This window comes from Crocodylus siamensis, chromosome 2, assembly GCF_052110815.1.
Source record: "Crocodylus siamensis isolate JL-2025a chromosome 2, ASM5211081v1, whole genome shotgun sequence".
In the NCBI taxonomy this organism is placed as follows: domain Eukaryota; kingdom Metazoa; phylum Chordata; order Crocodylia; family Crocodylidae; genus Crocodylus; species Crocodylus siamensis.
The window spans coordinates 185568424-185590792 of NC_143396.1; the positions used below are offsets into that span (position 1 = coordinate 185568424).

At 44.4% G+C, this 22369-nt stretch overlaps 1 protein-coding gene across 3 annotated transcripts in view; it reads right to left on the reverse strand.

Moving 5' to 3' along the window:
* Positions 1-15984, reverse strand: part of NUCB2 (nucleobindin 2) — a 55289-nt gene extending 39305 nt beyond the window's left edge. Inside the window, exons 1-2 of one of the 3 annotated variants that reach the window (XM_090032578.1) lie at positions 15833-15984; positions 14332-14364 (exon numbers count right to left, since the gene is read on the reverse strand). In XM_090032578.1, the coding sequence (XP_089888704.1) occupies positions 14332-14340 (9 nt within the window). In that variant the 5' untranslated portion in view covers positions 14341-14364; positions 15833-15984. Of the gene's footprint in view, positions 1-5199; positions 5337-14331; positions 14365-15832 lie in introns of those variants that run through there. The other 2 variants (XM_090032579.1, XM_090032580.1) reach the window with 2 other exon arrangements.
* Between the last annotated feature and the right edge of the window lie 6385 nt (positions 15985-22369).

Consider the following 22369-nt stretch of genomic DNA (forward strand, 5'->3'; position numbering starts at 1 on the left):
GTTGATGCCTGCGACTCCAACTTGATATTTTAATTGTAATACGGAAAAAAAGTGTCACCTCCCCCCCGCAAAAAAAAAATCCTTGCTGCCTCCTTCAAAAATAAAATGGAATTGATCTGCTGGAATCAGTGAGATAATTTCAAGCCCTCTGCAAAGAGCTGACAGCTTCTAAAACAAGAGGGCTGTGCTGAGTTTGTAGACCTATTGCATGATGGAGTTCATGACTTAACATCAGAGACTAAAATGTTGTGATCTTACAAAAATATGCAGTAATTAAGGTGATCAAAATTATTTTGAAGTGCTCTCTGCCCAGCTTCCTGATCTCAAGAAAATAATTTGGAAATGAATCATCTCAGAGTCTTATAGTAATTATCAAGTCAAATGTTTCTACCAACCTTCTTAAATGTGATGGTCTAGCAGACAAGCATTCATACGCATCAGTACTCAGCAACCTTTGACACTAGAATATTCTTGTGCATGAGGCGTGAGTAAGCAGGTACATAGCAGTACACGTTCCAATAGGACTGTACTCAGTAAGGGGGGAAACAAATAATAAACTGGTATCAGAACTACATAAAAGGTAGTTCTAAGACAGGCAGATTTGCAGTTAATTTCCCCTCCTGTTCTTCATGTGTATTAGACCAGGGGTCAGCAACGTACAGCCCACAGACTAAATCTGGCCTGCAGAGCCACTGGATCCAGCCTATGGTGCAAGTAAGCAGTGGAAGGCTTTAGCCACGCTGTGCCGTGCCACACTACAGTCCAGCGGCCAGATGCTTCACCCTTAGCCAGATCCTTGTTGCAGCCTTCCTTCAACCTGAACTGGATCATTCTGGCCCATCCCCAAGAAAATGATCACCAGTCTGGGTAGAACAACTACTCTGTGACCCAGCCCAAATACAGCTTTCCACTGAGCAGTTTTGTAACCAGTTAGTGGCATGACTTGTGTCATGCCAATATCTGTTTAGCACAACAATAATTAACAGGATGTTGCCTATGCCAACAGCCACCTACATAGGCACATCTGTCTTCCTGTTACCACTTCGCAATCTTGCTGTCCTATGTTGAAAGGATCTGGTATGTTGGTCTGTGCCACCTTGCTGCCTGGCCTTTCTTCCTCCTAAACTTCACTGCTCTCTACATTACTAGCACCTCTCCTTAGATATGTTCTCCTATCACATTATTCTCCTGCTGAGGTACCATGGGAGACATCTCCCACATACAAACACGGGCAGGCAGCAAAATAAGTCTGAATGTACCAAATTGGTTCAGTTAATGAAAAGAAAGTGCAAAAACCTGAACCACGTTTGCTGCAAGCATTGCAGATAACAATGCTGTCTGATTAGAGAGATACTCTTTTACTCATAACAGCAACAGCCCCTCAGCCCAGGGATTCTTATCCCCCAGCCCACAGGCCAAATGTGGCCCTGCAGAGCCATGGCATCTAGCCCACGGGTCTTCCCACAGGTCAGCAAACTTAATGGCAGGGGCAGTGGCAAAAAAAATTGCCACGCCTCTCCACTGCCATGTTCCCAACCTCCACAGGACTGGATCAGGGCAATGCCATGTCCCTCCCAAACAGCCAGGTCAGAGCTGGGCCATGCCTCCTTCCTCCGTAGGGCCCAGTCACAGCTGGGCTGTTCTCTGACCCCTCCACCCCACACTCCCCCACCATCTAGTTGAATTGGGCCCCCCTTCACCACCCTGTGAGCTGGATTGGGCCCACTGGCTGAATCCAGCCCACAGACAGATTGAGCACCATCCACCTGGCCCAAGGGGGAAAAAGTTGGGCACCACTGCCTTAGACCAATGGTTCTCAACCTTTTGAGACTCTAGCCACCCCTCCATAACTTTTCTGAATTTACCATCACCCCATTTCAAAAACTAATTTATTGCAAACTTTCAGTGGTAGATTTCTTGTCTGCCAGGGGGATGACCAGGTTAGATTCCCAGGCGTGTATCTAACTACAGCTATCAAGCCACCAGACACCCAGACTCAGTCTGGCCTTTGGATTCTGTCTTAAGGGTCTAAAGGGAAGATAGGAAGTCTGGACAGCCTCCATTCTTCTGTATTCCTGTGTAGGCACATGTGTCGAAGGTCCTAGTGACTTCTCATGCATATACCATGATCCAGAAGGATTGACAATTGCCTACTACCACCTCCTTGCTCCTCCTCCCCTTGCCTGGCCCCCCCTGCACGTGCTATCCTCTTTGCACACACGCCCCCCCCGGTATCCTTAAAAGGATCTCAGAGAAGCCCAGTTGAGAATCACTGCTTTACTCTTCGTTACAAATATAGTGTCAGGGATCCTGGGGATAAGCAGAATCCAGTCCACACTACAAAATGAAACCAAGACTATGTATCATAATTTTTACAACTCCTGCTGCTCTAATCCGCATTAAAAATTGGTTGCATGTTTGATTTCAGTTAGAGGAAAATGCCATTAAAAAATCCTCAAAAGATGGGAGAAGGCATATTAATAACATATATGTAGGCCTGGCAGTATTCGATTTTTATCACTAAATGTTGATAAGCGTCGATTTTTTTTAATCACTAAATGTTGATGTGTTGATTTTTGACCTACGATTTTATAAAGCTAATAACAGTATACTGTCATTATTAAATTGTCTGCACCCCACATCCTGAATTGTGTGTAATCCCAAATTTTTTTAATGGATACAAATCTAAATAAATACTGAAAAATAAACATCAATTTTAGGCACTGAAATTATTAAAAAATAAAAATTGAATTCTCCCAAGCCTACAAGCAGAACGGAACAAGGGAGTAGGAATCCTAGGAAAAGCCATGACCATAAGCTAAAGACAAGCAAAAGCTTATGAAAGCCAAGGGACCTCTAATGCGCTCTAATGCAATATGGGCCAACCTTTTTGGCAGGTGTGCCACAAATTAGCCTCACACCCTGCCCAAGTGCCACTTCAATCCTTCTCCCTTACTCAGTCTGCCACGCAGCTTTCTCCTCCCTGGCCTGCACTCCCTGACCAACTGCTGCTCTGCTTTCTGCTCCGCACCTGATCTGATACTCTGCTTTCCACCCTCTATCCTACTACTTTGCAGCCTGCCTGTCCCTTCCCAGTCTGCCTCATGCCACACACACAGGCTGCCCATGCAACCTGTAGCATCTGTGCTACAGTTGGCCAATGCTGCTCTAATGCATCATTTGAATTTTTTTAAGGTTATAAAGAAATGTGTATTTTTATTTTTTCACTGAAAGAAAACACATTTTCTATGATAAAGCACACAATTTGGACCTCTGAACATACATACACTTTGCTTGCTCCAAGATGTTTTCAAATATACAAATGCATGTTTAGCAATACAAGCATAACATTAGTTTCCATTCTACGTAAGTGGACATATGTTATATTTCTCAAAAGCTGCAAACGCCCAATTTACTAATACTGATTCTGTGTGAACCTGATTAAAGTTTCCTCACATGGGAGGAACATGAAATTGGAAGCCAGGAAATCAAGCTCTATTTCTGGTTCTGCCACTGACTCACTCCTTGGCCTCGGGGAAATCACAAAGGCTGAAAAAGTTTCATCACTGGCCTTGATCGTTGGTGTGTACTGTTTATTTATCCAGACACTTCTTTCCACAGTTGCAACTAATATCATGGGAGGGTGCTCAGAAGCTTTGGAAATTAGGCCAAATATCTCAGGTTGAGCACTGAAATCAGAGACATTTGAACCATGTTAGCTTTAACTATGCAGGAACACTGAAGAACGAAAACGAAACGAACAAAGGCAGATTTGTCCCTCAATTATATCAATGCAATCAAAGTTAGTGGAATTTGGATTTACATTGCTGTATCTCAAATCAGAATATGGCCTATAGTTTGCTACATGGGGACCTTTTCACACCTGCTTTGTACAGCCTTTTAAGCACCTAAAATGCTAGATGCACATCTATACACATACACTAAAGGTGAGTTTGGTACAATTACTAGCCTAATCTACAGGGCACTGAAACAAAGAGAAATGAGGCTTGACAGGCATTATCCAGACATTTACAGCAACAAATGGAAATCTGGGTTCTATTTGCTTCCTTTGTTGGCAATTTTTGCTAAAATACCTTACAGTGTAATAGGACCTTGATGAATCTTACAATTGTTTACTGTCAACACAGCCTATATGGGAAAAACAGTATAAGAGTAAATAATTTAATCCAGTTTTTCAAGAAGGGCTACCTCTAATGCACATACACTTCGGCATGATACCCACAAGATTTTCACATGCATTTTTGCATCAACAACTGAAATTCATATTCATTTATGAATGCGTGTACCTTTAAGTAGTTGCTCGTGCAACACAACCTTTCAGATTTATACCGCCAGTTCATTCTGTGGATGCACATATTGTTAGTGCAAATCATGCCTGATAAAAAGAGTTTGTAGATATATACCCGTGGACTTGAGAACCCTTTTCAGATTCTAAAGGCATTTTAAATAGGATGCTCAATGGGTCATTTTTAGTCTGGCTATTTAGTCTAGTGGGTCTTGTGTAGTTAAGCAAGTTAGGGTCTCTCAAAAATTCCACCTTCTGCAATTTAAATAGCTATCAGATAACATTTGATCCGATTCCCCCCTCCCTCCCTTTCCCTCTCATCTGCCTTCTGAAAACCAGATGTTCTGGTAGTTTCCCATCAAAAGAAGAGGATCAGGGATTCATGGATCAGGCACTTTACATTTTTTAAGTGATTTGCCCTCATTGCAATACTTGTGTTAATAGTCTAGCCAAAGCCTAAAAACACGTGGGTACCACGAAGAGTTACAACTTGTCAGAGGCCTGCCATGGATCAACAGAAACCTACAGGAATGTCCTCACTTTGCAAAATTCTACATTTTAATAGCTGGTTTCCAGGGAAATTTTGAGGCACTCAATTGCTTTTAAGTATTTTGAGGCACCTGAATTGTGCTTTAAAAGTTAGAAACATGCTTTGCAGAACAACTAACAAAGTGAAAACAGTCATCTGGCATAGACATGTCATAGCCCAAGCTTATGTTTATCAACATGGCATGCATAAGAGCTGGTGACTAAGATATGAATCAGTGCTCAGATTGGGAAAAATCACTACCATGAATCACTAAAACCATTCTACTGTGTAACATACAGCAAGAACAAAATAGGTTGGTACCAAGAGCTGACATTAAGCTATTAAATAAAAAGAAAAGATGTACCTTTTATTTAAATACTTTTCTGTCAAAAGACATCAACATGGGCCTTCATGGCCCTTCTGACTGATGATCCTTTTAAAAAGAAATCATATAATCGATTTTGGAAGTCAGATTTCTGCTCCTCGTTGCTGTGATGGGTGCTACAGACAAAGGACGAAACCCTGTCACCTTTTAGGCACTTAAGTTTACTTCTATTCCACCTTACTCAAGCCCAGAAAAAATATGAATGCAACTCTCCCTATCATCTTAGTCCTATGACTAAAACACAAAAAGGAGTGAGCTTTCATTATTCAGTAGACATAAATCAAATCTTCCAAACTTTACACTACTGGGAGGATGGGTACGCATGTGCGCACCCCCCCCCCCCCCGCCAGTTGTATTTTACCTCAGTAATTAAATATTCCTTGATCTAGGACAGTGGTTCTCAACCTTTTTAGACTCCAGGAACCTCTCAATAGACTTGTGGCATGCCTCAGAAAATGCTAGTTCTTAGTTTTTACTCTTTTGCTCGAATACAGAAAAGTAGTAAGAACAATTCTTTGTTGCAAAGAACTCAGAAAGACCCCAACAGGTCAGAATGTTTTGGACACTGTGAATTCCCATGTGAAAACTCTAGGTTTATCTGGTGAATCATGTCTGCACACCTAACTACAACACCCTGATTGAGAACCACTGATATAGGGAGAGAGAGAACACGTGAGCACGACTCCAAACTCCTGGTTACACACTCACCTGGGAGACAGGACCTAGGGTCCAGTTCTTGTCCCCTGAATATTTTGCTATATTAAGCACTCACCTCTGCTCTCAGCATTTCCTACTGATAGCCTTGGCAGGATGCCATTTTTAATTGGTAAACACTGATAAACACCAATTTCACCTCACGTTCAAATCAATGAAAAAATATTTCCATCGTTAATAACTGAAATGTATAGAAAGGGGACGTAAGAAAAAGATGATGGCTGATAGTGCGTGAGACAACAGGGGGAGCAGTCCTACAGAACTGTGCTGACTATAGTTTGGACAAACTCCCGAAAACCCCAAGGGACTGGAAACAAAGGAAGAGGAAGTGACAAAGCGAACGAGGGAGCTATAAGTGAGCAGAGCTGGGCCTGATGGCAGCTCTGCCATTCAGCTGGTGGCAGTCCTACTGTAGTTACATTTGTCACTAATAAATTAATAAATTGTCACTCCTAATTTCATGCGATCCTGAAAATTTAAATCAATAAAAACTCAAAATAAATGCTTAAAAATAAACATAGATATTATCCATCAAAATTATAAAAAGGTAAAAATTGAATTCTGCCAAGTCTACATGTTGGCTGCCTTAGGTGTCTGTCTCCTCAGCATGCCAACTTTCATGACTTTCTTTCCTACATGCCCAGCTCTCCTCAGATACTGTACAAAAGTGCAGACAATTATTTCAGGCAGAGGGCCACTTACTGAGTTTTGGCAAGCTATCGAGGGCTGCATGACAGGCAGCCAAGGGCAGATAAATATTAATTTTCTAAAGTTTTTAGGGGCCCTGCAGGCCAGATAGAATGGCCTGGCACACCACATCTGGCCCACAGGCCATATTTTGCCCACCCCTGTTGTACAAGCTGAAGGACAGGCTGGAGATACAGGTTTGCAAGGTGGGCAGATCAAAACCTGATGATGTTTAACATGGAGAAATGTAAGGTGCTTCATCTGGGGAGAAATAATCCGCAACACATTTATAGGCTTGGCAGTGCTATACTTGCCAGCACCATAACTAAAAGAGACCTGGGGATTGTGATAGCCCACAGAATGAAGGAGTCAAAAACGACTTGATGCACACTTTGCTAGGGTTACCTGACCTCAGCAGTCTTTCCTGCCCAAGTGCACGGGGGCTGGACCTGATGATATCGTGAGGTCCCTTTCAGCCCCTAACAACTATGAATCTAAGGGTGCAAACACAACTAGCAGCTGAACTGTTCCAAAGTGTCACTGATTAGGAACTGTCACGGTTGCGTAAAATGCCATGGGAGTAAGCACCCAGCCCAGCATACCTCACAACAGGCAACTGAGAGAAGAGTGCTTGCATCCATGCTGTGGGGATACCACGGGATGAGTGACCTGTGGCTGGAGGCATCTTCACTTGTCTGCTTTCCCTTCTCTCCTAAACATGAATTCAATAAATAGCAACAACCTGCACTAGGAAAAGTCTAGAGTATGCTCCCTGACTTGCAGATGAGAAGGATCTGGGGGGAGAGGGTGCGTGGATCCACACTTTTTGGTTCTGAAGGATTAAAGAGGCATTATAAAGGGATGCAGTTGAGTAGAGAGAGGAGACAGCTGCTAGTTAGGAAGACAGCTTTTACTGAACAAACAGTGCAAAGGAGCTTATTCATTAATAAGTAACAAAAGAAAGAGAAAAGGGGAGGTAAGTAAAGTCTGAGCTGCATGCCAGTGCAGCCAGTTGCAACGGTGGGGGAGAAAATGGGGAGAGGGCTGGAAGGGCAGGGGGAGGAGTTCTAGCATGGGATCCCTGGAGGACTGACCCACCAGACCTATGTTGCAGAATGCTTGGTGTCCACACATAACTTTGAACCTGTTCAAAATAGCACTTGATTGCCCCAGTACACTTCTGAACAACTGCAGATGGCTTTAAACCAGTTTTCATGTCTTTCTACTTCAGGTTTAAACCACATTTAAATTGTTTGCACTGTTTCATATATCCATGTCCTTAACTTGGGTTTCTTATTCCTCTATGGTGACTAGGAACGTAACAGTTAGTTATATGCCACATCACTGAATATTAAGAGACCCAAGCCCCTTTGTGGATCCATCAGAGCCTCTTGATCATCTTTGTATATGTGCTAACCACAAGAGAGAGAGACCAGAAAGATAATTATCAAAAGTAGAGCAATTCTCACTTAATTAAACAGATTTGCATAAACCATTTGTAAATTATCTTACATTGAGAGAAAAGCCTCTAGTTTGCACCCTTGTTCTTTATTTAAGTAGCAAGGGTATAATCAAACATGGCCAAAGAACCAGATAAGACTTTCATTCATGAAAAGCATTAGCAGAACAATTATGTGTCAAGGGTTAATCACTGTGGCAGCACACCTTTGGGCCCTGCCACTTTAAGGGCCTTAGCAGGCTGCAGACCAGCCCGCAGGTGGGAGCAGACCCAATCAGGTAGTCACATGGCACCCAGGAGGCTGCCCAATTGGTGGAGGGCTGGGAAGCCTAAGTATAAGACCAGGCCTTGAGAACCCAATGGGCAGTTGCTGCAGGGATGCTGCTGAAATAACATTCCCTAGCCAGGGATCTGCTGCTCCTAGAACATCTGGAAGTCAGGGTAGGAACTATGGGATGGAAGAGGTTCCTAGTCCTGGGTAAGACCTGAAAACTGCACCCTGCTGGGGTTGGATGGTATGGTGGGGCAGTCTCCAGGAAATGCCACACCTATGCTTCCCCAGTGAAAGGCAAGGATGGGGTGCCATATAGCCTCAACCCCCATGACCTGGTAGTTACCTCATAGAGGGGACAGGCTTGGGATCCAGGCATGTTGACAGACACCTGAGGCCTAAGTGGGCAGCAGACTGAGTTTGAGATGCCTGAGGCTGGAATCAACCCAGTGTGTGGGGCAGTAGGCCTGACACCCTGTCATAGTGTAGGGCCTGAATTGGGTAGCCTGAAAGTATGCAAGGGATCAGGACCATGAGTGCAAAAAATGAAGCCTGAAGGAGTGCACAGAGTAGGGAGCTGGGGTGGTCCTGAAGGGCTATACAAAGTAGGGCAGTGTGACTGAGGCCCAAGAAAGGGGCAGAGTGAATGTGACCCTACTAAGGGTAGTATACAAGAGGCTTGGCGCAGGATTGAGTTCAGCCCAGTAATGGGCCAAGAGAAATGTCACCTGTATGTGATGCTATCTGCGAAGCACGGGACATGATGTAGGGGTGGTTTGGAGCCATGTATCATGCCCTTGGCGTCAGGGCATTAAATGGGCAGCCTCCCAGCTAGGAACAACTCTTTAATTCCAACAAAATTGTGGCAGGTGAGTCAGGTGGGCAGACTGCCCTAAACAGGTGGGTGGGCTGACAATGGGACAGGCTTCAAGATAGCCCCCTGTCACAATCACTAATTGCTAAGAAAATATGCTTTGTTTTGTAAGCAAATGCTTTCAGCATTTTTCAAGAGAATCAATTAAAACAGTTGCATTGAGGTAAAAAATGTTCTATTTGTGCACTATTTATTAAGCTAACCACTGAACATGGCCTGAAGTTTGTAAGCAAGGAACAAATGTGAAAACAAGGGGAAAAAAGGAAATATACAGAATACTATGCCAACAATGGCATATAAAATAACTTTATTACAGAAAGAATCATCAGCATTTGATGTCAACTCAAAAGCTTTTATCTTTCCAAACTAATGAAGCATTATCTGTTTACCCTTCTAGCACTATAGAGATTTCTGCTTTTAAGTACACGCACAAAAAAAAAAAAAAAACTATTTACAAAAGTAGTAACATAAAAATTACAAATATTAAAGTTCACGATGAAAGCTAACACTCCTAGCTTTCCGTAAAAACAAAGACACTCTACTGGGCAGTTAGTCATCAGGAGAGGATAAGAAAAGAAAGAACTACAATGAGATGCTCAGCCAAGGAAGAAACCACTACGGTGCTTATGTGAACAGGGAAAAAAAAAACAAAACCCAAACCTAGAAGCTAAGAAGATTCTGTGCACCAACAACTTTGATCCTGCTCCCACTGAAGTTAATGACAAATTCCTTCTGACTTCAGTGAAGCAGGACTAGATATTTGGAAGTGTAAAGAGCTATGATCATTACTAACCATATCCTCAGGGGCTCCAAAGAATGTTCTGGTGACACTAAGATAGCAAGGTAAACTCAGCACTAGTACATCATAATGTACATCATAATGTTTATTAATACCAAATATTGGAAGCATTAAACCTGACCACTTCATTTTCTTAATGAACTATTAGCCAATGGGGGGGAAAACATGGCTTTAATCCTGAAAGCAAGGGCTACTTGTAGCAGTACAACAAACCTTTTTGGAGAAGCAACATACAATCGGGGCATCCCAGCTCTAACTTCACATTATACAATCACTGTAAATGTGCACATAAATCCAGGTTTATGACCTGAAAATGGCACTGTCTCGCTTTAGCATAATTGATGCACAACTGCTAAACCTGACAGAAGCATTTACACAGGCAAGAAGTACAACTCAGAGGTTTACGGATGCTATCATTCTTGGTTATATTCATAAACATCCTATGGCTATTTTATTTTTGTACTTTGGAGAAGTACAAAGCCTATGAACTACATATAAAATGAAGTGCCTATAAAAACTATCATGCCTGAAATAGAACGCAATAGAAAGCTTTCTTTCCTCCCTCATATCTTCTTAAAACCCACTATTTCATGCAGCTCCTTGTCATCTTCTATTTGCCTTTAGTAAAGTTAGACAGCAGCAATGGAAGGGTAAGGGGGTATCTATGTACATCTGTGTGCACATATAAGTGGTAAGCTCTTTGGGACAGGACACATCCATAACTCCCTTTACTGAAGTATTTTGTGAAGTTGTATGCAATTCATATTCATACTAAGTCTCAAGAAATGTTACTCTGATGCCTTGTATGCATTATCACCACCTAGAGGTGCACTGATATATCGGTCCATATTGTATTGGCACCAATTAACAGGAAAACTGACATCATTGGCAATCAGCTTTTTTTGGTCGATGTGGCTGATAACATCACAGATAAATGCCACATGTATTCAGGCAGCTGCAACATGCCAGGAGTGCAGCCTGGCAGCTTAGTGAGCTATGCCTGTGGAAGAGGGAAGGGGGGTGGATTGTCCATGGAGGTGACAAGGAAGGTGGCTCCTGCACACACCCCCAGGGAAGGCATGAGGGGAATGCTGCAGGCTGGGGCCGGGGGCTGCACTGGCCTCTTCCTGGCATGGAGACTAAGCTGTGCCCAGGGCAGGGATGGGGTGGGCAGCAGCGGTGCTGGGAGGGGGAGCTACAAGGCAGCTAAGGCAAATTCTTGGGTGGCTGTAACCCATCCTATAATCCCCCTCCCAGTGCAGCTGCTGCCTGCCCCACACCACCCAGCCTGAGCACAGCCCCACTTGCTGGGAAGAGACCACAGCAGGCAGCCTGCCCTCACCCTCCACACAAATCCAAAGTGTACCTGTTCCCCCTCAGGGTGTGCACAGTGCAGGGAGCCACTCCCATTCCCCACACCTGCCCCACCTGGGCAGTACCTGCCCCTGCCCCACTCCTTCCCTCACCATGGGGGTTTCAATCTGTCCTCCCCCATGCCTCTTTCTTCCCCTGCCCCCACCCCCACAAGACTTACTGGCTGGACTCTGCTCTCCAAGCTGCCGGACTGCACTTCAGCAACCAGATCAGTAACGGCCAATATGGCCAGTTTAATAATCGGCCGTTGGTATCTGCCAAAAAATCTTTACTGGTGCACCCTGCTTGTTTTTTTCTTGGTACCTGAATAACAATGTTAATGTTTCACTACTTAACAAAAAAAAATCCCTAATACCAATATGTTGTGCGGTAGACTTTCTCCAACTAGCTTTCTATCACCATTTCTTTGAACAATAAACTCTAACACCCATGAGGCTGTCTCATTAATTGAGAAATAGGCAACCTCATGAAGTATCACGTAATGTTTTGTCTTACACAAGACAGTTTATACAAATTACTGTTACTTCCTCCTAATAAAGCTAGATCAGAAAAACTGTTTCGTCCTACAGCATCATTAGCTTTGCCTTTAGATTTGGAGCCAAATACATATGCAAGTAGTCTTACTGAATTCAGTTGGCCAGATTTGTGCATCTTATTTGAACAAAACACCAACTGGCTCCAAAATCAGTATTGTTTTGAACACTTCTGGAGAACTGGTAAGGATTTGTACTGGTACAAAGAAAGGTTCTGAGTACTATATATATTCTCTACATAGAACACCTGTGTAGTTAAGACTGCACAAGTCCATTCCCTATCTGTGAACATGAGCAGGGCAATCAACACTGACATCTAAAACAACTTAATTTGAAATGCCTAGCATTACTCAAACATAACAACCTAATAATACATACTCTTCAGAGCCAACCCAAAATTGCTTGCGGTTCCAATCGGTAACCGCACATAATATATACCACCTGTTCCTTAATAACGTACTTAAACACCACAAATTCAACTTTGAGCTCATCAGGACCTCAGTAAGACATCTGGGTCAGTTATGGCCACAGAACATGGCCCAGCAGGATTACCTGTACGAGTAGGGTTTGGAGCCAGATTATTACAGGTATGTAGATGCTTAAAGATGCACATAGTTATCCAATGAGTTTTTTCAAAAGTGACTACCTGCCTAACTCACATGGTTCCAGTGAGATTTAGGTTCTTCAGTTTTTTTAAAAATCTCCTTAGCAGCCTGTCTGAGTCTTTAAGTATCTATGTGCCCTTAAAATCTGACCCCTGGCCCTTAAAAATCTCACCACAAAAGATGAGAACTGTCGGTCATAAATAGGTTCATGTTTATGTAGGCTTATATTTACTCAAATACTATTTTGTGCAGGAAAACATTTGGAGTTGATGATTTTTTTATCACATTAAAACAATTATCAACTACATTCTGTATTGTATATCAACTGTATTTCATTCTCCAAATGATTATATTGTGCATTGAAGTTGCTGTGAATTCTGCCACTGACTTCCATTCAAGCAGGACTTGGCACTAGATGACATGCGGTGTCTTTGACTTTTGCTCCAGACACAATAGGCTTCCTTATAATGTGTGTATTGCAGGAGCGTCTGTAATTTTTTTGACTGCTGAGCAAACAAGAAAAAGGACAGAACTGCCAGACATTGCTATACAAACACCTTTGTTGTACCCAACTTCAGTGTAAAGCAACTGAGATAAGAGCCTTTAAATTAACAATGAACGGTTTTCATTCTTTATGATAATGTATATCTATTTAGTCAGTATATCGCGGGGTCAATACTTTCACTTCTGTGATTAAGTAAAAGAAGTGTGATGCAACAGGCCTCACTATTTCTGCACTACCATCCCAATAGCCATAGTGGAGTTGTATGTATGTAATTTAAGGCAACATTTGACCTAGAATGTCCACAGGAAACTAATATCATCTTTAAAATAAACTTGTTCCCTCCTTCATATTAGCTAATGTTCTGCATTAACACTTGCTGGTATTATGCGGACAATTCACTGAAGTATTTCCTTAAGGAGATACTATCTTAAATTACTAAAGGCCCAGGTCTTATCTTTTCTTTGGCTTTTGAAGTTGCATAAAAATGAGCTAACACTGTGAGTTACAGCATCAAGATGCAACGAACAAATTTATATCTGATTTTTTTTTTAGTGCCTGAGGTTAAAGCTGCTCTTTAATCAGACCCTCCCTCAACAGAAAATAAATCAGACACACAAATGTCATGCATAACTTTTAATGGCAATGGAAGTCAGGAGCAGACCAAAGGGAGGCTGCAATCCTTAATGTTGCATTTCCTTGATCTTGTTAATTGATGTCACATTGTTTAAACATAAATCTGCACATTCAAGTCCTGTATTTTAAAAACAGTTAGTAATCTCTCTCTTTGGTCTTAATATCAGATTTACATATAAAGGGGCAAATGTAGCCCTTGCCTTTGAGTGCAGAGACCCTACATGGTCAATATAGTGCACTTCTATTGCTTACAGCAGGGGTGCTCAACCCCTGGCCCATCGGCCAGATCCAGCCCCTGGTGACTTGTCATCTGGTCTGCAGGGCTCTACACAAATCTACGGACAGGCCTACCAGCCATGGCCCTGCACACTACTGTCCTGCAGCCCAGCCCCACACCATTCATTTGGCCCTGTGGGGCCATAAGGGTGAGCACCACTGGTTTAAGAGGTATGCTGCTTGCATGAAGTCTTGCAAGTTCCCTATGTTACAGCCAATATGAAGGGGTGAAAATAGAGTTAAAATACCCACTGCTGTCTGTGGGAGATGCTGTGTAAGGAACAGAAGAGGATGACCCAGAAATTGGCCTTAAGTAAGCATTAGGGGGTGACTCATCAGATGCTCTGCCACATCACAGGGAAGAGTTTTTTCCATGCTCACCTGCCCCATTTAGACTCTGAGCTTGATGCAGGCCTGTCAGGGTGATTAAGAGAAAAAGGGAGTAAACCTTCCTTGTTCAGTGTCAGCCTTGTTACTACTGTGATAACATAACTTAAAAATGCTGGACGTTATTTTTCCATAGCAAACATTTTTGTCATGGGTAGAGGCAGTTCTACCTGCACATGCATACTGAATGAAACACGTCTCAAATCCAAACTGCTTGTAACCCCGCACAGCCATGTTTCTGGTGCTGGCTGGAAAAATGGGCATTTATTCTCCAACAAGGATGACTCCTTTTTTTTTCCCCTTGTGAAATACTTCTCTTGCCTCGCTTGCCATAGCAATACACTCCAGTGTTCTGTCTTAACAGTCCAGCAGTGCTACTGTCAACTGGAGCGGTTTGGCCCAGTGTATTAAACCAGGGGTGTCTAACAGATGTAGAGTCTAAATGATGGATTTGCACAGGATGGTTTGGCTAGGGCTGATCCTGCTTCAGACAGGTCCCTCCAGCCCTACTTCTCTATGATTCTATGGGCATGATGCCCCTTAATCTAGCCCCTGCCACTGCCTCTTTCAGTGCACCAGATTCCCACCATGCACAGTGCCTAGGACATATAGTGCCTGCTCTGGCTAGGTCCCTGGCAGCAATGCCCACAGCACCCGCTGAAACCAGCATCCTCAACTGGTCTGAGCAGGTGCGGCTTGGGCTGAATCAGGCATGTGGGCTGGGAACATGGGGTCCACAGCTGATCCAACCCATAGCCCAACCCCAAGCCACGCTGGCCCATGAGGCCAGGTGAGTTTGACAGCCCTGGATTACCCTGCCATCTGGTCTTTCACAAGGTCCTCTTAGAGGCCGGAAGAATTGGCCAAAACAGCCCTCATGGCCCTTGCACAATAAACGGTCCCTCAGCACCGTGCTGCAGTGAGGTAGCTGCCACCCAGCCCCCCTATTTAGGGCTAACTGCTTATGCAGAGATGGGCAGGCACCACCAACTCATTTCTTGGGAGAAAAGAAAGGCAAAAACTGGCACGGAAGTGATGTCAAAGGGTCAGACGGCATACACTAAGGCGGGGGTGGGGGGCACTCCATCCCTGGAGGTTTTTAAGGTCTGGCTGGACAAACCCTTGCCTGGGGTGATGTCGTTGGGGTCAGCCCCGCTTTGAGCATGGGACTGGACTAGGTGCCCTCCCGAGGTACCCCCCGGCCCTGATGATCTAAGACTCCCAGCTGGGCACTAACTCCAGTGGGGCGGCAGCAGCAAGGAGCCCGGTCCGCAGCCCGGAGAGGGCGCTCCGCCCCCCGCTAGCGAGAAGCACTGTCCGGGCCGGCCAGGGCAGGTGCCACGCCGCGTGGAACGCCCCGCGGTGTTCTAGAACGTGGGGTTCTAGAATGCGGGGTTCTAGAACGCGACGGAGCTGCCCGAAAGCCACATGAGCTGCGCCCCGGCCGCAGCAACAAGTAGGGAGCCCCCCTGCCCCCGGTGCCCCAGGGGGTTACCTTGCCCTCCGGTCCCGAGCCGCTCTGCCCTGCCTGCCGGGGAGAGGGAGCGACAGGCGCGTGCGTGCCGCGGGGGCTCAGCAGCCAGAGGCAACCCCACACACACCTGCACTCGCACTCGCACCGACCCCTCCTCCCGCTGCCCCACGAGCCGCTCTCCGCCGAGCCCCCCCGCTTCCCCAGCTCCCATTGCCATAGCGATTGGGCCCGCCCCTCGGGGCGCGCGGATTGGCGGAGCCTGGCCCTCGCGGAGGGCTCCGATTGGGCGCGGAAAAGGGGCAACTGGTGATAGGCTGCGCGGCGGGGCCGAGCTTGGTTGCGCAGAAAAGGTACGTGGCGCTAGCGAAAGGGGTGGGGCTTGCGAGGCGCGCTCGGAGGCGAGGCTACGGCTGAGCCTGCTGGTGGGCGCTGCTCCGCGGTGGCCGCTGTCGGGGGGCGGGGCCTCGTTTTGCCTCTCTTCTCTTGGCTCTGGTGCTTGTGTTGCTCTTTGGTTTGTTGTATCCGCTCTTGGCTGTCTCTGCATCCGCGGGGGTCTCCCTCAAAACACGCACTGGGACTTCCCAGAGAAGATGCAGTCCCCAGGGCTGGCGGGAGGAAGCTCTGGCTGTGCTTTCCTCTCGCTGCAGAAGCCGCTTCAGGCCGCTACTGGCTTTTCACGTGCTTCTGGAGGGAATCGATTTTTGTGGGCGTCTGATTTATTTTTTGTTTGTTTACTTTAGGCACATGGGATTTCCCTGAGGGCAGGAGGCAGGGCAAGGCGGCTTCTTCTCGACACTGGCTCAGAGATGCAGAAGTGGGACATAAATTGTCTAGAGAGGCCTCTGAGGAAGGGGATTTGCACTCACTCCAGCAGAGGAAGCATCACCTAAAGCTTTTGGGTACAGACACTTGATGATGGCTGTTTGCACCTGAAAGCTGGCAAAGAAGGATTTTTCCAACTATATAAGTTGGTCTAATAAAAGAAAATCACATCTACCCAAAGCATTTTGTCCGTCCATGTCCTTAAACCAACATGGCTACAACCAACACCTCTGAGTAGCGTTTTCAGTATGGCAAACAAAGATCACAAACCAAGGAGCAATGGTCTTGAGATGCAGCTAGGGAAGTTTAGTTAGATATTGGGGAAGCCTTACTGTGCTCCTAGCAAGAAAGTTACTTGAACAGGTTACTCAGGAAGGCTATGAAATCTCCATCCTTGGAGGTCCATTAAGACCCAGGTAGACAAAGCCTTGGTTGGGATAATATAGTCCTGCTTTGATCAGGAGGTTAGTGGTCCTCAACCTTTTTTTGTACCAGGATCCATCTGTAAACATCGATGGCCAGTCCTGACCCAGTGCCCCTTACTCCAGTCCCACTGCACCAGACCCCCAGTGTGTGGGGCACAAGATGAGTGTATGGGGCTGGGGTGGGATCTGAAACAGCCCACTTTAGGCTGGAACTCTGCCAGCCTGCAAAGAGAGAGTCAGTTTCCCACATTTTCTTCAAACATTTTTAAAGTTTGTTGATCCATTTTTTTTTAAGTTTGTTCATGACCCTTTGACATCCTTGCAACCCACCTTTGGGTTGCAACCTACAGGTTGCGAAACACTGGACTAGATGATCTCCCAAGGTTGCTTCCAACCCTAATTCTCTATGATTCTATGCCTAGGAGGGTAGTAAAGCACTAGAAAAGGTACCCAAAGAAGTGGTGGAAGCTCCATCCTTGGAGGTTTTTAAGACATGACTAGATGAAACTTTGGCTGGGCTGACTTAGTTGGGAATGGTCCTGTTTTGAGCAGGGAGTTAGACTAGATGACCTCCTGAGGTCCCTTTAACCCTCATTTTTCTGATTAGCCATGTAGCCTGAAGTGAGGCAGTGTATAACCACCTCCCTCTGCCCATTTTTTTCCCCCCTCAGAGTATCAGCATCCTGAAAATTAGGCAACCTTTAAATCTGATGGGTTAAAAAAACCAAACAAACTAGTGTCTCTTCTGGGCTTGCTGCTTATTCTTGTGCAAGAAAAAGAATCAAACAGAAGTGCATGTGTGGAGTCATGGAGAAATAAGATGCTTGGTTTTCCCCTTATTGCTTTAAAAAGGAACAAAATAAAGAAAGGAATTTTACCCCATGTTCAGATTAGTATGGGCTGTTGGGAGTTTTGACTTCCTCTGTAGCAGGGAGCATGGCCCTCTACCTGGGAGGTCTTGAATGTGTTAGTAACTATTTGTAGAAGCAGGACATTGGCTGCCATGGTTCCCCTGTGTGAGTGTGTTGGTTAATAACTTTGTCTCCTTTCTGTACTTGCCTGCCATGACTTGGATGTAATAAGAAAAGAGAGGAGATCTGTGAGTCTTTAATGTTTCTGATCAATAAATATCACCTAGATGTTGCCCACTCAATTTGTAGATTTATTTTACAAAGTAACAGATACAGGAAGAATAACCTTGCCAATTACTTCATTGGTCAAGGTAATCTGCATTGAAGGAGAGGAAAAACTCCAGGATGATTCTTTTAAGACACATTGTTTAAAAGAATCTAAGCTACTAATTGCCTTATTAGTGGAACACAGTCCCCACATTTTTCATTCATCAATTGCAGCTTATGCCAGGAGTGGCTCCCTGCTGCTCCCCTACAATCCTTCTGGCTATCCCCTACGTGATTGTAGTCCTGGCAAGGTAAGGGCCTGTCTGGGACTATTTCCCCATACTTCATCCAAGAGATGCCATTTCTTACTTGGCTCCCTGCTGAGCCAATTCCTAGCACCTCACTGCACTCACCAAGTGGCACAATCCCCAGCAGCCATGTCCCCCTGCGTCTGACCTGTTGCATCTCCAAGAAGTCAGGTGCTTTCAGTATCCTTCTAAGTCACAGGTCAGACATCTCTTGTCTGTCTGTCTGTCTGTCTGTCTGTCTGTCTGTCTGTCTGTCTGTCTGTCTGTCTGTCTGTCTGTCTGTCTGTCTGTCTGTCTGTCTGTCTGTCTGTCTGTCTGTCTGGGCCTCAGTTACCCCTGTGCTCATCACCTTGTGCCCAAAGGCAGTCAGCAACTGTCCTGCTGCCAGTTTTATCTCTGGTTTTCATGGGATAATCACCCAATCTTCCCCCAGGTGTGAAATCCTTTCCACCTGGCAGGGTGCATCCAGGGGTCACTCCTTCCAGAGCTATCCTAAGTAACAGGGCTCCTGCCTGAGTCCCTGTTACACCCTGCGTAACATGTGGCAGGTCTGTGTGTTATGTCTTGTGTTGTGTCAGGGTTGACTGTGTAGTTCATCTAATAGATTGGACAATGGATTTGTATAGGATGGTTTGGATGGGGAAGATCCTGCCTCAGGCAGGGGGGTGGGACTAGATGACCTCTGGAGGTCCCTTCCAGCCCACTTCTCTATGATGCTATGAAAAATCCTGGATGTTTCTCTATTATTTATCATCTCCTGCTACACAAATAAGAGGATCTCATTTAACTAATGGAATTGTCCATTTTTCTGGTTTTCTGTCTGTTTTGTTTGTTTTTGTAAGGTTTTGTTTTTTTGTTTTGGGGGTGGAATTGTGGGGGTTTGGATTAAAATAGGGTAAGAATTTAAAGTGCAACAACTGCTACTGATTAACTGCTTTTGTGGATGCCTGTTTTACAATAAGTTTTTGTACTTGGTGTTACTCAGGATAACTCTGTGTAGACACATTAAAATTAGGAAAGTAAATATAATTACTATACCTACTTCTGGAATGAAACAAGATTCTTTGAATGGTCTTTTTCAACTGGAATTTCTATAGGAGTGAACTTGTTCTTTATTGTAGGGCGCAGATTAGTGCAAAATTTTTATCAGACTGACTGAATTATTTTTATGTTGCTGTGTTTCTGCAACACAACTAAGTTAAATGTGAGTTTTTTAGCAAAGTGATATAAAAAGAACAAGACAGTGGGTTTGTACACAGTAACCTATTTAAATCGGGCATGATATTCAAAAGTGGTCAGGGGGATTGGATACCCAAGGAAAATAGGGACTGAGAGTCAATATTTCTTTAAAACAGTAGTGCTTAATCTTTTGGCCCCATGGGCCAGATGAGTGGTGCAAGGCCAGTCTATGGGTTGGATTGGGCCCTGCACTGCTACTGCATGGCTCCATGTGCCAGGATTGGGCCCCACCAGCCACTGCTACCCCCCCCCCCCCCCCATAGCCGGCCCTGCACACTCCAGTCTGGTTCATGCCACCCTCAGCCTCACCCTCACCCTCACCTGGGCCAGCACGCCCCAATCCGGCAACAAGCTTCCTTTGCTCAGTCTCATGTGCCAGGAACAGGCCCCAACACTGCCCTGCACTCCTGTTCTAGTATATGGAGCATGCTATTCAGGCTGCAGTGTTCCCCCCAGGCCTGGAAACTTGGCAGCAGGAGAGCAGCAACTAATTGCTGCCACTCCCTAGCTGCCAAATTTTTGGACCCAGGGGAACACCACAGGCTGGATTACATGGCTCTATGGGCCAGATCTGGCCAGCTGGCCCAAGCTGAGCAACCATGCTTTAAAGTATCTGGTAGCCTCATCTTTATTTATGTGAAGGAAGAGTAGAAGAATAAACTTTATATAATGAAACTTTCCTATACCATAAAACTTAAAACAAAACCCCAAATTAACTAACAGTTCAGAGCTGTCTAGACCTGTCAAGGAAAATATCACCAGCAACATGATATTCAAAGTGTTTTTTAATTTAAATATGGTTCTTTTTTTTTCATTATCAGAAAATTCAATTGCACTATAACTTGTAATCTGTTATGAATCCAATATTGAAACATGCATTAAACTTGTATTCTTATGTGTACTATAATGATTAAACATGACCTATAGTTTTAAAATTTAAATAGTACATCTGATATGGACTGTTAAAAAATGGCGGAATTTTAAGTATCTTTTATATGTTCCAGTCCTTCTAAATCTGTGGTCTAGAGGAGCCTATTAATTTGTAACCCTGTGCTTTTATCTGCTGAAGCAACAGTGTTGCACAGCAAATGAGGGCTGTCAACCAGCAGCCCATTGTAACTGGAATCTGTGGATGTCACGGGGGTCACCAGCAGAAGGGTACCATTGCTATGTGGCACTGAAACAGTATCATGGCATATATATTCTGTGGAACAGCTTGTGTTCTCTCTTCTCAGGCAGAAAAGAGAATATGTAAGGCTCTTTCTGTACTTTGGCTGTACTGACTCAAGTGACCTGCTTAGAACATGTTTGTCCCCTGACCTAGTTAGGGCACAGTGGAAAGTTATAGCACAACTGGGACTTTTTAACCTGATTACAAGGACAGTTTGGGCTTGTGTTCAACTCATTATAATGACAGAACCTCTGTGGAAACCAGTCTCTCTCACTTGCTAATGGTTGCAATATGGGGCCTTGCAGATGATGTTTTCCCCAGTTGGACAACCAAGTCCTTTAGGAGCAGGTTTAGAGCACCTGGTAATAAATACCTGGGTCTCTTCTACACTAGCAATCCAAGGAGATGCATCTATGCTAGCTCAATGGACTCTGATTTCAGCCAAATTCTGAGTATATAGACAAGCCCAGAACATGCTTGGATTCAAGACAAAAAATGGTTTTGCACATTGAATGAACAAGATTAAAAATGACCTTCTTCAGTGCACTGATCAAAACAGTTTATGTTCTCACATCTTAATTTCTATACTGTTTATCTTCTCTTGCTGGCTACAAAACAATATTACGCTTATTAACATTGATTCTTCCTTCATTGGCTGCCTCCACTATGGCTGTAAACTTTCTTATTTACAACAGTTTTCAGCCTGTCTAGTTTTTGTTCCATATCCAATTTTGATCTCCACACGGTTTCAGAGGTACTCGAGGTGGGGGGGGAGTGTTTTTGTTTTGTTTTTTAGCCAATGAAAAGCAAAATTAAATATCCAAAACACCCTGACCTGGGTTGCAACAGGCAGGTACCTTTGAGGCTTGAGTAGTGAGAAGTGTTGCAATATTGTAACCGAAGTGGTTACTGTTATATCATGCAGTCAGGAAAGATTAAGAAAGGCCTGTTCATTGGCAGTTAAACTAAGGAGGGATGCTAAATATGCTCATATTATGATAAATTCTCCAAACTACTACAGCTGCTAAAATATTTTTTCTTTTCATACTCCTATTTATGGAATAGAGCAGCAGCCAAGTAAGTCACCAGTGTGCTTCAGTCCTGAAGTAGAGACCACTAGTAGGTGAGAAGAGTCCATCCTTCCTGCAGTTACAGACATGGCTTTTCTGCTATTACTGACATGTCAAGGGCCAGTTAGTAGCTACTTGCTTGGGGTTTGTTTTTTGGGTTTTGGTTTTTTGTTGGTTTGGTTTTCTGTTGGTTTTTTTTTTGTGGTTTTTATGCACAATTGTTTGCTCAGAACAGAACTGAGACTGCCAAATTTTCCATATGCCACCTAGCAGCTACCAGACAATAAGCACTTTCATCAGTACTTACAGGTTGGAACTGAAATATAAAGAAGTATTTCTTCTTATCCACTCAGTCCCTCAGTGATTGTTGATAGTATGAGTTTATGCTGCATGAACTAGTAGAAC